Source organism: Nesoenas mayeri (genome assembly GCF_963082525.1).
Source record: "Nesoenas mayeri genome assembly, chromosome: 3".
NCBI classification, from domain to species: Eukaryota; Metazoa; Chordata; class Aves; order Columbiformes; family Columbidae; genus Nesoenas; species Nesoenas mayeri.
The window spans coordinates 116,358,744-116,374,020 of NC_137544.1; the positions used below are offsets into that span (position 1 = coordinate 116,358,744).

At 44.4% G+C, this 15,277-nt stretch overlaps 1 protein-coding gene across 1 annotated transcript in view; it reads left to right on the forward strand.

Annotated features, from left to right (window-relative positions):
* Positions 1-13,639: 13,639 nt before the first annotated feature.
* Positions 13,640-15,277, forward strand: part of JAG1 (jagged canonical Notch ligand 1) — a gene marked incomplete at its 3' end in the record, with an annotated part of 34,490 nt that continues 32,852 nt past the window's right edge. Inside the window, exon 1 of the mRNA XM_080342467.1 lies at positions 13,640-14,543. Within this exon, the coding sequence (XP_080198593.1) occupies positions 14,466-14,543 (78 nt within the window). The 5' untranslated portion in view covers positions 13,640-14,465. The remainder of the gene's footprint in view (positions 14,544-15,277) is intronic.

Genomic DNA, 15,277 nt, shown 5'->3' on the forward strand with positions numbered 1-15,277 from the left:
AAAATGAATTAGTGTTATTTATGACAAAATATGACAAGGTGGTTATAAAGTGCTGTGATTCTGATCCAAGCTACTGACTGAAGGCTCAGAATATTTTTTTTCCTGTAGGCAAATAATTAATTGCTTTCTAATTTCCTTGCCTCTCGTACTGACCAATGCTGACAAACGTTATCACACTGGATATCTTATCTGGTATGACAGTGTTTGTGCTTCCCTATTGCTTTCCTTCTTACGTAACTGACTTCCCTATAATATAGCGATATAGTCCCTTTCAGGCTCAGAGTTATTGGAAATCTCTTGAACACAGGAGTTTCATTGTGAAAGTGCTGCTTATATGAACATTATTCTGATTATAGCTTTTTGTTGACAAAACACCAGAGACTATTTGGAGTGAGAACATAATTCTTGTGCTAACATACGTAAGCATAACAGACACTGTGAAGGAACCACAGTGTAATAAAAGCAATAGCTATATTAATGGTTATGTAAAAGCAGGAATTTCTAATGTTTAAGAATCTTCGTTATAGGATTTTGATCTTTTTGAAGTTTGGGGGCAACTGTTTATTTATTTTTTTAAAAAACCTTGAATTATAGACTAATCAGTTTTAAAAGTTATCAAATATTGAATAATGTTTTAGAAAGCCGTGTCCTGGTGAAAAATGTGTAAAATAAAAACCCCAGAGGTCCTTTCAGATCAGTTTTCAAGCTATGTTTCTCAACATTGGTTGAGTCATCAGAATGAAAGACCAGCCTTGTAGTCAATCCATGGGATATTTCAGCAAAAGAACCTCAGACAATTGACGTCTTCAGTTTCACATTCAAGTATATATTTCATTTCCTACCTGGGTTGTTTTTTGTGCAAGGTATGGGCTAAATGCTTATTCCTAAGCAGGCTTTCTTACATACTTTAACTCACATTAGGTCTCTATGCTACTGTTCTGTCCCGACTACTTAAGCTCAGTTTTATGGACTGGGGATTGTCTCTTGATTGATATAATTGATCTCTGACATCAGTTATCAGTGCTAAGCATGACCATCACAGCCATACTGGAAGCTGTCTCACAGGAATCAGCCTTTATCTCTGTACAAGGCCTTCACCAAGCAATCTGTTGTCCTTAAAAAAAATTCCAATTCAAATATTATTTCCATATATCTGAGGCCAGCTAAACACAGTGGGACAGTATAAAAACTCCAAGACTCAACTAGAGATTTTCTGGCGACTTTTAAATGCTCTGTATAAAATCACTCAGAAGTTGTTCAGCCTGCTTTAGGGCTGGTCTACTCCACGCCTTTCATCAAGATTTCTTCAACCTTTCTCTCATCAATGAAATTCCTTCTCTGCAAGTCCAGCGTCTTCTCCTCTGGTGACCAGGATCACACAGTCAGCCCCTGGATGCAGAGTGCTGACTGAATTTCAGATTTGCTGCCTATTTGTCTACCAAGAACAAAGGAGGTCACAAATGTAAATTTCTTCTGTACCTGGAAGGCATCACCTTGGGTATAGATTTTGAAAAAAATCTTCCTTTAGTAGCAAGTTTCCCTTAGCAAAGCTAGCTTTGGCTTGGGGATAATCCTCTTTTAACAAAATCCCTCCACATTTTTTACAACCTGAAGTCACAAAAAGAAAGACCACATTTGAACAGAAAACCAGAAGTCACTGTATAGACACACTCTTTTCAGAACACCAGCTTTATCTTGCCAGTTCAGGTTTGACGGCTTTACATTTTGTCACTTGATGTGGGTAGGCTGAAACATCCTAAAACCAAGCCATGAACAAACTTCTGTAGAGCAACAAATCTTCCCAATCACTTGCCATCAATGCCTGCAGTGCACTCACCCTGCCTACCGAGTTCCATAAGCACTCTTCCTAAGGGAAATATCCTGCTTAGAATCACAGCGTAGTGAACTGTCAAGTCTTATTTCCCTTCTTAATGGGTTAGCAAACGGGCTGACATTTTTTTTTACAAGCATCTAACTTGTGAATTGATAGTGTTTACTCTCAGCTATTATTTTTAAGGGAGCTTACTCTGGCCACAGTACAAACATCCCTTTTGCTGCAGGCTGCCCCTTTGTCTAACAATCTGATACATGGAGCCTATTGACTGGTCTGGTGCTCACACAGAGATGAGCTTCCCCAGATACAGAGCTCAAACTTTCACTAGTCTCCATCCAGACTAAAAGTCACCATGTTAAAAAAAAAACCAACTAAAAGAACTGGCAAACAAATCCAGAGTCTCAGAGAAACTGAAAATTGCTGGAGGAAATTTTTGTCTGGGGCAAAGAAGCCTCTATGGGTACAGTGGGAAAGCAGTGTTTTGCACCTACCCCATAGCTATTCTAAGGAGAGTCTTTGGAAGAGTCACATTCTACAGTAAACTGCCCTTTGCACAATGAGCAAGACATCTTTTTGTGCACAGCCAAGGGGAAGATGGGAAGGTGTGACGTATATCCTATGACCTGTACAGGATGGGTGCAGTGGGGCCTGCCCTTCCTGATGTCAGGCTGCTCTGGAAGCAGAGAGAAAAGAGGTTGCTTGATGGAGAAGAAAAAAAAAGGTTAAAAAAAAAAGGTAAAAGACACATTCAATTCTATGTAAAGAAATGTGGCTCAGAAAGAAGTGTCACCTTCTCACACAAGAAGAGAGTTGTGTCCTACCAAAGGTGAAGTAGGTGCTACACACTACACATGCAACTTCTTCAGCTGGAGAGGCACACGGCAGGAGCTTGAAGGACAAAAGAGATGAGAAGAGGTCTGTAGAACCCAGAGGAAGGAACACAGCAATCCTAGAAATGCCATTCTCTTCACAGCTGTTGGATAAAGGACCATTCTGCCTTCTGCAAAGTCCTTGTATTGAGAATTCTGTGAATCAAAACCCTGAGAAGTTCAGGAATTATATGCCTACCACTTCATGAGGATGCATTGAAGAAAGTGCTGGACAACTCATTAAGCTGAAGAGAAACTTCACTGCAACAATTGCCAAATCCCTATAAACTCAATTTTTATAAGCATTGATTATTGCAGCAGCATATTTACTTACACATAAGTAAACCAATGAGTTTAAAAACATTTAACTTTCTCATTATATTTTCTATCAACAACAGTTCTGAGGTAAATTTGTTCTCTCATATATAATACATTAAACAAATGCATTCCAAACTAAACCAGCTAAAACTTATATACATTCAGAACTGTTCTGTTCTAGAATACCTAAATATTGAAAGTTTAGTTATGGAAGTTGATTGGATGATGTGCTTTAACAGCACTATGGGCAAGCAGTAAACCAAACACGTTTTGCCACAGAGTTAAGCAGGGGGAGGCTTAGGAAAGCTAGTGAGAGAAGGAAAGTAAGAGATAAGATAGAGTGGTGAAAGGCAAAAGTTGACACCAGTGAGATCTACTGCTGAGTATGGCCCTTATATGTTACTTTGCAAATACAATGGACACGTAAAAACAGGCTGGAAAAAATCCTCTGAGGAGAAAAAAAAGCTATAGCCTTGTATGCCGCTCTCAAGTATCTTCCTTAGCAATCTTGCCTTTGGTTTCAGTGTAATATGAACAGACCTATCTACTTACAAAAGCTCCCCTCTTCCCACCAGCCTTGTTTGTTATTTTATGTGTTTCTGCATCATTTGCAGAGTTTGCTTTGATCTACATTCCTCCTGGATGTGCGGTTTCCTTTTCGGCTAGCAAAAGGAAAACTGTTTGGTTTGAGAATTTGCTTATTTTGAAGCTCCGCTGGCCCAAAATACCTATTTTTAATCCAAATGAACACAGCTCAGAGCTTTCAGCTCTTCAGCACTGGTTGCCTTCCTTTCAGGAAAAACCTCTTTGAAACAATAAGTGACCTCTTCATACTCTAATAAAATTGCCAAACTGTAATCCTAGCTGGCATGAATAAGAACATTCTGTTTGCTACAGATGAGTTTGAATATTTACCCTCATATATAATCTGATCCTTGAATTACTTTTATTTTACCACCATCCTGAAATGGTCAATATTTTGTTCCACATCTGATACCCAACAACATATACCATGTTGCTCTAAAATATAATCAGAACAGGTTATTATGAAATCTCTCAGTATTGCTTTGTTACAGATCCAATTTGTCTTCTACTGATGGCAGAATGACTGCTGCCTCCAAAGGTTGGCTGGGCTTTGGTGCATTTGTCATATGACTGTAAATCCTCCTGCATACAATGTATGATGTTGAATGTAAAGTCCGAGATATTTTACTCTTTCCGCCTCCTCTAACAAGCATCACAATGCCACCACACTAGGAATAGTCCATAGACAAAACACAGTTCATAAATAACAGGTAAACAATCTTCAAATGAGAAGACAGGACACATCCTTGAAATGACTCTTTGACTGGCAAACAGGATATATTCTTCAAGGACCTTGCAAGAATAGTCCCAGAGGACAATTAGAGATTAGATCTTCTCTTCCATAGGGTTAGGCCACAGGAGTTAACTTGGGAAACAATTCAGATAAACAAAGCGCTAGCAAGCGGAAGGACACCGTTAGATTTTGCTTCTGTCTTTACTAGACACAGGCCTTAACATCAAGCTCCACATGGAGAACTTAGTTTCAACTAACTGACATCACCAGGATTGGAGAGGATCACCCCCCTATGATTCTGGAGACTAATGAACTATTGTGAGAATATTCTTAATGAGATGGCCTAGAATTAGAGTATCCTGATCCAGTGACTAAAAGGGCAAATGTGGTTAGTATCCCTCAGCAAATACACAATTCTTTCTGGGAGAGCAAGTACAGAAGTTTCGAGATTTATGTTCTTTTCATCTGCAGCCTAGTGTACTAAATGCAGTCAAAGGCAGACATGATCTCTATGAATAATTTTTGTTTTAAGAAAAAACTGATGAGGGAAATTTGTATTTAAGTGCATGTGCACACACAGACACTGCCACATGTAGAGCTGCGTAAGTAGTGGGGAAAACAGGGTTCCTACTTTGCAAGAAGGAAAACATTCCTCATAAAAACACAACTATGCCCACTTTGCCAGAGTAAATATTAAGAAAACAGTTAACATGGACGAGTAACTGAGATATCTTTTTCATACAGATATATATGAGGGGGGAAAACATAAATACATGGAACAACGTATATGTCCACTTTTTTCAGCCTAAATTAATTATGAAGAAGCTTTCTTGGAAGAGGAAACACATATATAAAAGATCAAAACTTCTAAGCTGTTCTGTATTCAATCTAAAATTAAGAAAATGGAACCTGTTTCTGTTAAGTGTATGTGGATGAGGTTATTACAGATCCTAATGTAAAACATAGTGGTTTTCTGTATGCACTCTTTTGAAACACATTTCTCTGTATCTTTAAAATGTAAGACTTAAATAATGAGGATACCTTAGAACATAGTGACGGCGCTCTGTGTCATTCATTCTGTGAAGCAAGATTACCCATCTCAGAAAGTAAGAAGATTAAAATATGACAGAGTTACCCAAATAGTAATGCCAGTGGATGATCCACCAAAACACCTGGTTTCTTTTCACTAGATTTAAATTTTCTAGAAACTTATATAAATTGTAAATATCAGATAAAGAAGCTAAAAAGCAGGAAACACCACATGTCCCAGCTGGCAACGCATTCCAAAAGCAGCACATCAGGGTTACCCCAAAACAGACCCCTAAAAGCAATTGTCTGTCCTGCTGCTGGCAACACAGTGCCACATCTGCGCTGCCTGACATCTTCTGCATGGCAAGGACCAAAGCTTGCACTGTTAAGACTTGAAACAGATCCACTTCAGTGATTAGGCTGATGCAAGGACATGGACACAAGAGCAGGATTTAATGGGCAGGCGGGCAGGAAAAGTCTTTTAACACTTTAGAAAACATTGACTTGGTGGAAGGAATTGGCTAGCTCAAGGGATTAGTAATGAGATACTGAGCCCCTCAGCTCTAGGTCACCACACCGAATCTGGTCCAGGTCAGTAGAAATCAAAAGCTGTCGCTGTTTAGTGGCCTTCAGGAAGTCGGTTGGTGGTCCTACCCCAGCTACTACTGGCAAAACATCTGTACCGCCATTACTGATAACAGTTGGTAGCACTTAGAGGAAAGGTTTAGAACTGGCATGGTATGGGACAAGACTGAGCAGAGAAAGAAGTCCCAGCAAACACACGAGTCTGGGACTCAAGAAAAATGTAAAAACAAGCTCCCTGATCATCTGCTGATTTACAGTGTGACTCTGGGCACAAGATCAAGGACCCTGTTCAAGAAAACTTTGTTTCTTCACAGCTATGGTCTTCACAAAGTATTTGTGGCCTAAATGTCCTTCACGCAGCAATTGCTGAATTTCAGATCCCCACCTTTAAAATGGCAGTAACTAGCTCACAGGGTTGCTGCAAGGAGATCCACAGTAAAGGAGTGGTTAGCTAAAAAAGCAAAACAAGAAACTAAGATGGGTGAGCATACACCTTCTACCTAAAATCAGCTCCCCTAACTCAAAAGCAAGGCATTTGCTGAGTATGCACAAGGCTCCCACTTGCAAAGCTCTGTATGTAATGTGTTTAAAAAGAACTAATTACCCTTACAGCAAAAAGTACCCCCTCTCAAAAAAACCAAAACAAAACATTTCCACTGTTGCCAGCAGAGCAGCATCAAAAAATCCAGCTGCTCCCAGCCTTTATCCCACCTAGGATGAAATTCTAATATCTGTGTCGTGCAGGATGTCAAATAGATTATCATAATAGTCCCTTCTGGCCTTAAAAACTATGAAATTGGAAAGTGAATCACAAGATATTGGCCACTATTGAAGGCAGGATGGTAGGCGGCATAGCTTAGCTACAGGGTGTGATATGCAGACTAAGTCCCATGTTCTTAGGCCATTTGAAGCTGGGAAACCGACATTTTGCCTTCTTCGTTGCCCCTCTGGGACATTGAGAGAGATGCAGGTTATTATAATAAGAAGTCCAGTTCACTCTCAATGCAGGCTAAGAATATTGCCCCTTAGAGGAGCGAGTGCGTGAAGGATTGAGAAACACTCCTTATTTTCAAACTGGATTAAGTCTTTCAAAAGCTAATAGGTTTCCAATGAGCTGTGGTGTTGCTGCTGCAGCTGCTCTAATTTGAGAATAAAAGAATGCAGGCTTTGTGCCTAGGGACCTGTTATTGATCTGAGCAAGGAGGATGGGAAGGAAGGGGGTAGAGGAGGGTTATCCTCCTTTCAGCTGGGGTTGGGGCATTCTTTTCAAAGTCACATTATCTGCTAGTAACAACAAAGCCTAACCCCATGACATGCTGCTCTATACAGGATTGCACTTGTTGAGAACTAAAAGCATTAGAGAAAAAAAACCTCCTCTGGCAACCTTGCACAGCTAACTTCATTGAAGGCCCACGAGACTCAACAGATGGGTCTCGGGACTCCCTCATTAGGAAACGTGCCCGTCCCTTTGCATCTGGTGCCCCGCTCTGCTCTGTGCCATGCACTCATTAGCATCGCAGGCTCACAGATTCCTTAGCACGTGCTTCCAATAAATATTGGAAAGAAAGGAAGGGAGGGAAGCCACTGCTTGGAGCAGCAAGATGAGGGGTCACCCACGAGGCTGGGAAATCCTTCTACACACCCACACTGCAGCCCCAGAGGGAGGACAATAAAAGGCAGCCAGCCACAAATGTGCATTTAAAGGGACAGGTGTGGAATTGCTTCTATTCAAGTTGTGGCAGATCCTCATTCGTTCCCCTCTGCCACAGTAAATAAAAATCATCATTATATATATATAAAAACCCCACCAATTCAGGGCAACACACAGATTGTGGATCTGCGAGAGTCTGTGGCCCTTTTCAAACATAACACGGACACACACTGGGTAATGCCATTAACTTAGAAGAAATTAATGGGTTTTAAGGGTCCAGTTCTTCAGCCAGGCTCTTTTTCATTCACATCTTCACCAAGCACGTCTCCCATCCAAGAATAAGGCCTTTTATTCCCCAGCTCTCCATGATGCCCTTAGCCTGTTCTTATTCTATTCCTCTCATTTGCTCTTGCTTTTACTATCCTGATAGTAGTTGCAGGCACCTTGCTCACAGCTAATGTCAGATTGGAACTGGGAGAAGCTCAAGTGATAAACTGCTGAAATTAACATGGACCCTGTTCAAAATGCAGTGTTTCAACACCAAAACTCCCAAATTGGAGCAGACTCTGACTCTTCCAAATGCTGCTGGCTCTAACATACATCTCTCACTGCATGATCAGCAACAGAAAAGCCACCAATGAACATAAATGTAGCATCTTCATGACAGTGGCCCTGTTGTAACATCCAGAATGGTCAAGATTTTTTTTAAATTCCTGTGTAAAGAATGGACAGAGAAAAGGCCATTTTTTATCCCACTTTGCCTAGGACCTTGTCTTTATATGTACCACCAAGGATGCCATGTACCCTCTGAGATCTGTGCTTTATCTAAAAATATCTATCAGACGCAAAAAGTTTCCTTCTGCCAGGGAGTAGGCAGTGCCAAGGGACTAGATAAGCCCAGGCCATTGTGCCACTGTATACACCCTTAACACCCTGGAGAAACGTTTCCCCTGCAGATCAGCAGGATCACTCCCACCCACCCAACTTTGAGGGTCAACTCACTGATCATTCCAGCAAGTCACTTAAGCACATCCCTAACTTAAAAGTTGATTGTTCCTTGATTTAGGCACATTTAATGCTTTGGGCTGAATCTGGACTTTAGTAATCCTAACCCCTCTAAATGCTTCTTCATGTCAAATGAAGCAATTCTACTTATATCCCCCATGCAGGACTAAGGAAATCCAAGGTCCAGAATATTACATTGGCCATGGAATAATGGAGGGTGAGGGCAACAAGTCATATACTGTACACCCAAATTTAAATTTGCTAATTGCAGCCCTCTTCTTTTTAGCCATTTCCTTAGCTAAATGATGCCCCTCTATTCTTCGGTCTTGCACCCTTAAAATCCTTTGGGATTGAACACATACTACCGTATGCATTTAACAATGAAAATGATCTACACAAAAACTTCAGGCATTTTGATGCTTTCATAACAAGAAAATGAAACTTGATCTGAGCACTTACTCAATAAAACTGGCTAAAAAAAGCACCATTGCAGAAAACTGTGAGGAAACCCCTACTAGAAACTTGGCGCTCTCTTAAAAGCATCAGTTGTTTATTGGAGACTGGGCTCAGCCCAGGTTTCAGTGCAGCCTTTTCTACGACTGACAAGAATAGCTGAGGTTCCTGCTTATCAAATGAAAGTGTCATCTTGTCTGTGACAGACGTGCCAGCACTGCTCAGTGTCACAGTCTTTGCACCTACTGGAAGCTACTCCAGCTTGATAAGCCATACTTCTACTCAGACCTAAAACTGTAGTTTCAGCTCTCCCCTGTTTTTAGAAAGCAGGGATTTGAGATCAGATCGCTGGTGTATGGGAATCCCACCACTGGCGAAGATAACTGAAGGACAAAGAAACTGGGTTCACAGGTTAACACAGAGGCATCTGATCCTTGAAGGGTTAACAGAGAAACAACCAGAAAGTAGGTTTTACACACATATAAATAAAGAAAACTGAAGGAGAAACATTACTATTCTCTAACGGAGTAAGGTCTCAATTTTAAACTGACGGAAAGCAATAATGTTATGGATTCAGTTAATTACAGATGGATAAAACTTAAAAGCTCTACAATAGAGATTTTTTTTTGGCTCTACAACTTTTAACACTTTCAGGGACTTTACTAGCTCTCACTAGACTACTTTCTAAGTGACCCTCGGTCTTTAATTTTTATTGTTCTCAAAGTATCCTGACTTAGATTTAGTGCCTCCTTGTAATTTCAGGGAACTAAGGTACAGAAAACCTAAGGTAAGAATTTCAAAGTCACAAAAGTCACATGCACAATATGCACAACAGAGCTTTGAAATTTTAATTGTCTTAAGCAACATGCTCCAGGGAAAGAGGAAAGTAAGTGCTTGTTGCAGCAAACTGGACTTGGGGCTCTAGTCACTAGAGCACCTTCTTCTCCAAAATCTTTTGTCACATTTGGAAAGCTTGCCTAGAGATACAGCTTTAAGAGATTCACAGACTCTGAAGAATCAAAGCTTTTATGGAAGCAGGCATGCACTGTGCAGGGTTTGGTAAGCTGTACTCTTTCTCCTAACCTCTGCTGCTTGCTCAACTTTCTCATCGTAGGTAGTTTTCTCTCCTGATCCATTTGTGAAATAGTCTAACACAGGGTGTGGCCTCCCCACAAAACGCTTTCTAATTAGTTTCTAAACGTTAAATGATTATGGAAGCGCAATTCCCATTCCACTCAGGTGATGAAAAGCTTTACAGGAGTTCAGTCTCACTTTGTAATTAGAGAAATTAGCTTTCTAAGTTTAGATCACTCAACTGTGCAAATGGGTTCATCTGCTGGAATGTGTTGCTCTGAGATGTGTGTCAGCCAAGCAGCGCAGCACAGTTCCTATCTGTGCCTCCGCGACACTCACCCAAGTGGGGAGGTCGGTCCCAGCACAGCAAGAGGAAAATAAAGTGTTGTGGGTGTATTATAGGAAAGGCCTTATCGAAAAGCTCACTCGTCCGTGATTGACTGTAGTGATATGGTCTTCTCCATGCAATCGGGAAGCTTAACTCCTAGATAAAGGATTATCCAAGTGGAGGAAATTTTCACTCTTTCACTCCGTTTGGCTAGAATTATATGTAAAACTGCAGCACGTGAATTTAGAGAAGCAAAACTACTTTTATAAAAACCTACAGAGAAACAAAGGGCTCCTCCAGCCTCTTCATTTGCTGGGAACTGAAGCCATCAAGCTTTATGACTTCTTTATGACTACAAATTCTACATTTTGACTGATACTTTTCTGGTAGCCCTTTCTACTGGTTTATTGAAGGCTAATTCAGATCATGTCCCTGTGATTATACAACCGTCTTGATCTGCATTATAGTAGTCAACAGAAGTTTGGTCACTGACTTCAAAATGAGATGGATCAGGTCCCTGAACGAAGAATTTTTCCAGGGGCGCCATTCCAAGCTTACCTTTGGGTGTCACAAATCTAAGGAAATCCTGTGGGATTGTTCACAGCCATGATTCAATGAGTCACCAAGCTTTAAAAAGGAAATTACAACTTTCCTAACACAAAGAATTGACTCCACGACACCTGACCCTCATACACCAGGCGCTCCCTCTAAAGGCCGTGATCCTCGTCCCACTGGGGTCCTGGGCGTTCTCCCAGTGGCTTCAACAAAGCCGGATCTAATTTTATACTAGGGAACTGATTCAGGCCTGAAGCAAAGTACTGTCAGGAACATCGGACCTTGGCACACAAGACGTTTCTAACGGCTTCTAAGGTGGATGTAATCTAATTATGTCAGAATAGGAAGATTAGCAGGAAGTAACTACGCAATGTAAAAAGCTGAGTGCCAGACGTTGAAAAGTTCTTCACCGGCCTCAAAGGAAGACACGTCACCTCCACGCCTCGTGAGACATGGACGTAGTGGCAGGAATTTCACATGCACCAGTTTTGGGCTACTCAAAACAACTACAATTCAGTCTCCCTGTGCACATGCAGGAATTTGTACATTGCTGTATATGCAGGGAAATGGACATCTTAAAAAGATCCTCAGGCTGCATAATGCACCACGCTCAATTGGTTTTCAGTGCAGTGGCTGAAGATCTGTCCTTGAGAGAAGAAAAGCAGGAGACAGGACTTCAAGGGGGAAATTCTGGCCTTAATAAATTAAGGTCATCTTGCTACTGACTTCCATGAGGTCAAAATTTCTTCCAGATCTGTAAGGGAAAGGGCTCACAGTGGACTTTTGCACACCTTGCACTCTGCCTTGGTTCACCTATCAGTAACACTTTGCATCTCAAGACACTGGGAGGCTTAATTCATTAGTGCTTGCAAAGCATTTAAAGTTGTTGGACAAGTAATTCTGTTTAAGGGCAGCTACGCTGCTGAGTCACAAGCACTGTGGGAACCAGAACTCTGGATTTCTTAAGCACTGGAGTCAAACAGGTGGAGTAACCTCATGCAGAAAGGCTAACTCCAGACCTGCCCTAAAGGTACAGAGCATACCAGGAGGCAGCAGGGTATTTAAAGGCCCAGAGGAGCGCATGTGTGGCACTTGTGAATGAGTAACATTTAAATCGGCTGCGGAAGGTAACCAACACCCACTGAATAAAAAAATAATAATAAGAGAGACATTGGTTCTCATATCAGCAAAGTGCAGGCGCTTTGTGGATAAAACACAATGCAAGTTTACCAGCCTAAGAAAAGTTAATGACTCCAAGTAAGGAACAATCAACACTGTTAGAACTCCTGGGTTGAACAAGGCTGGAAGGATTCAGCAACCACGTACCAAAATTGCTGGCATGTAATCTAAGTTTTGAACTCACAAATGGGAAGTGATCTGCAGGAGTCTGATGAAAGCATGAGCACGGTTCTAGCATTAGGGCCACAAGTACTGCCGGCTTCACAGCCTTAGATGCTCGGTAACAGGATGGACCTTACCACGGCCAAGAACAAGCATGCACTTTGCTTTTGCCATAGGAAATGAAAACAAAGGAGATAAAATTAGGTCAGAAATCTTCTTTTCCTCTATGCCACTGACTCTGGTGTATAAAATAGATATTTGTACATGTACTGTGTTAGATCAGAGTGGAATAGGAGATAGGAACATAAGAATAGCTGTTCTGGGTCAGACCAAACGTCATGTAGGCCAGGTTCCTGTCTCTAGCACCTCAGGAAGAAAGGGACAGTGATGCAGTGACAATTCCCAGCACATTCGCCCAACTTCTACACCAGCAACTCAGGGACTTCCCAAACCAGTGACAAACTTATGAGTGTCTTGTTTTGTTGTTCAATGCCCTTTGATGCACGGCTCTTCCTCTGGGAGCCACTCTGAACACTTTTTGCTACTGCGCAAACTATTGAGCTTCTCAGTGCCTGTGGCAAGAGGCCTCACAGGTAACCACCTGACTACGCTCCTCTGGGCTCCGCTCCTGAAAAGATGTGGCTGACAAATTACAGCACTTACGTGGAAGCTGGACAGCCGGGACACATAGCTCCAGTGCCAGGAGCAGATGAGCCTGACAGAGCCTCCGCACTCAGCCAGCGCTGCCTTTCTGGGCCGCCCAGCCTGGGCTGCAGCTGAGGGATGGCGCCTCACTTCCAGCTCGTTCCCTCCTGCCCCACGGGACATCTGTGGCGGTTTGGCCTCGTGTTATGGAGCGGACAACGAGTCCCACGGTGGAGATTGCCACCTCCGCTTCCCTCAGGAGAGCCGCGGCCTCCACCTCGGAGACCAGGCTGCCCGCCCTTTCTTTCCCCGGGCGGAGCGATATCCCGCGCCCGGGGAGCACGAGCACCATCACCTCAGCGCTCTCTCAACGGTCGCTCAACGGTCGCTCAAGGCTCGCGCCCCAGGCGCGCGCGTGCCCCACGCCCCGAAACGGCCGCGCTGCCTCAGGTAACGCGGGGCGGGAAGCCAGGCGGCTGCCGCCGGCCCGGGGCAGGGAAGTTTCCACAGCAAAACCGCCCCCAAAGGCTTCGTTTTCCTTTTAACCAGCACTGAGGAGGCGAGGGGAAAAGGGCTACGGCTCCCGGGCAGCGAGGACCCCGCACGTCCCCTCAGCGGGCGGGAAAAGCGCTTCCCTCCGCGCGGCGCTGCCTCAGCCCGCCGCTCCCGAGCCGCCTCAGCGAGGCCGCAGCTCCAGGTATCCCGGGAGGCACCTGCGGTGCGGGGCTTCCCGAGAGAGGGAGGCGGGATGGGGCAGCCTAGAGCCGCAGCTCGTCACCTCCCTCCGGCGGAGCAGCCGCCGCCCGCAGCTCGGTGCCGCCCGCGGCCGGCTAGCCCTCCTCTCGGTACCCGCCTACCTCCGCCCCTCCTGCCGGTACCTGCCTTCCCCTGCTCCTGCCATTCTCCTCCTCTTTCCCTCCTCATGCATATGGATGGGCGCATGCGCGGGCGGGCGGCCTCCCCGCCTGCCGCCGTGGGCTAGATGAAGCCGAGCGGCTGCGAGGTTCCCAGACGGGCGGCCGGCTGGTGTGTGCGCTGCATGTGCGTGTGTGTGTGTCCGCGTGTGTGTGTGTGTGTCTCGGGGGGGCGGGGGGCTCGCCGCGCCTCCACCGCGCGGTGCCCGGCGACCTGAAAGAAATAAAAGGATCGGGATAATAATCGCAATAATAAAAAAAAAAAAAAGAAAAGAAAAGGGAAAGAAAAGAGGGAGGCGAGAGAATAAGGAGAATAAAAGGAGGCTGGGCTGCTTTGCATTGAAGACCGGGGCGCTATTGAAAGCGCTTGAAAAGCGGCGTTGTTCGGCGCGGGTGCGCGCCGCGGCCGGCGCGGTATATTAGAGCGGGGCGGCGGCGGGCAGCAGCGGCGGCGCCTCCTCCTCCTCCCCTCCTGGCCCTCCCTGTCCCGTCCCGGAGCGAGCGGCGGACAGCGGCGGCCTGCAGGCGGGCGGGCAGCGCGGCGGCATGCGTGCGCCCCGGCGGGCAGCCGCGGCGGCGTGCTCCCTCGGCCTCCTCCTGGCGCTGCTGGGGCTGCGGGCGAAGGTACGTACCTGGGGCTGCAGGCGCTGGCGGGAGGGCAGGGAGGGAGGGAAGCCGCAGCCAGCCGGAGTTGGGCTCCCGAGGAATTCGCAGGAATTTTGCACTTTTCTGCGGAACGCGGGTCCCGCAGTGATTGCGGGAGGTGGTTTTTTAAAAAAAAAATAAAACAAACCCGAATGTTGAGCGGTGCGCAAGGCGCTTCTGCAAAGCTGCCCCAGCGACAGTGGAGTTACAGCTGCTAACTTTTCTGCGGAGATGGCACAGGCAGAAGTCTTCCTTGCAGCAAGACTTAATTCCCTGGGAATAAAAATTGCGATTACTGCAAACCGCTTTTTTACGAAATTACTTTTTTTTTTCCTTTTTTCTTTTTTTTTTTTAACTGCTAATTGCAGTACTCTTGGGGTGACTGACGAGCAAGGTCTGAGCCTCAGCTGGGCAGCCTTGAGCAGGGAGTCTATTTTCCCCATCTCAGCTGCAGAGGGGTTGCATTTCCAGGGTGCTTTAGCTACATCGGGTTTCTTCGGGTTTGCTCTCGTGTGTGCACTCTCCGTTTGATTTAGTTTTATTTCCTAACGATTTGGAAGCTTTCCTCGTACATACAGTATTTTTTTGAAATTGGCACTTAAGGTTGTTTTTTAGCATTAATGGTATTATATGGTTGGGATGATTTATGAGCCTTTCTCATGGGTGTCTGGTAGGGAAAAGCTTGGAGTGGTTGCTCTTTTTTTTTTAATGTT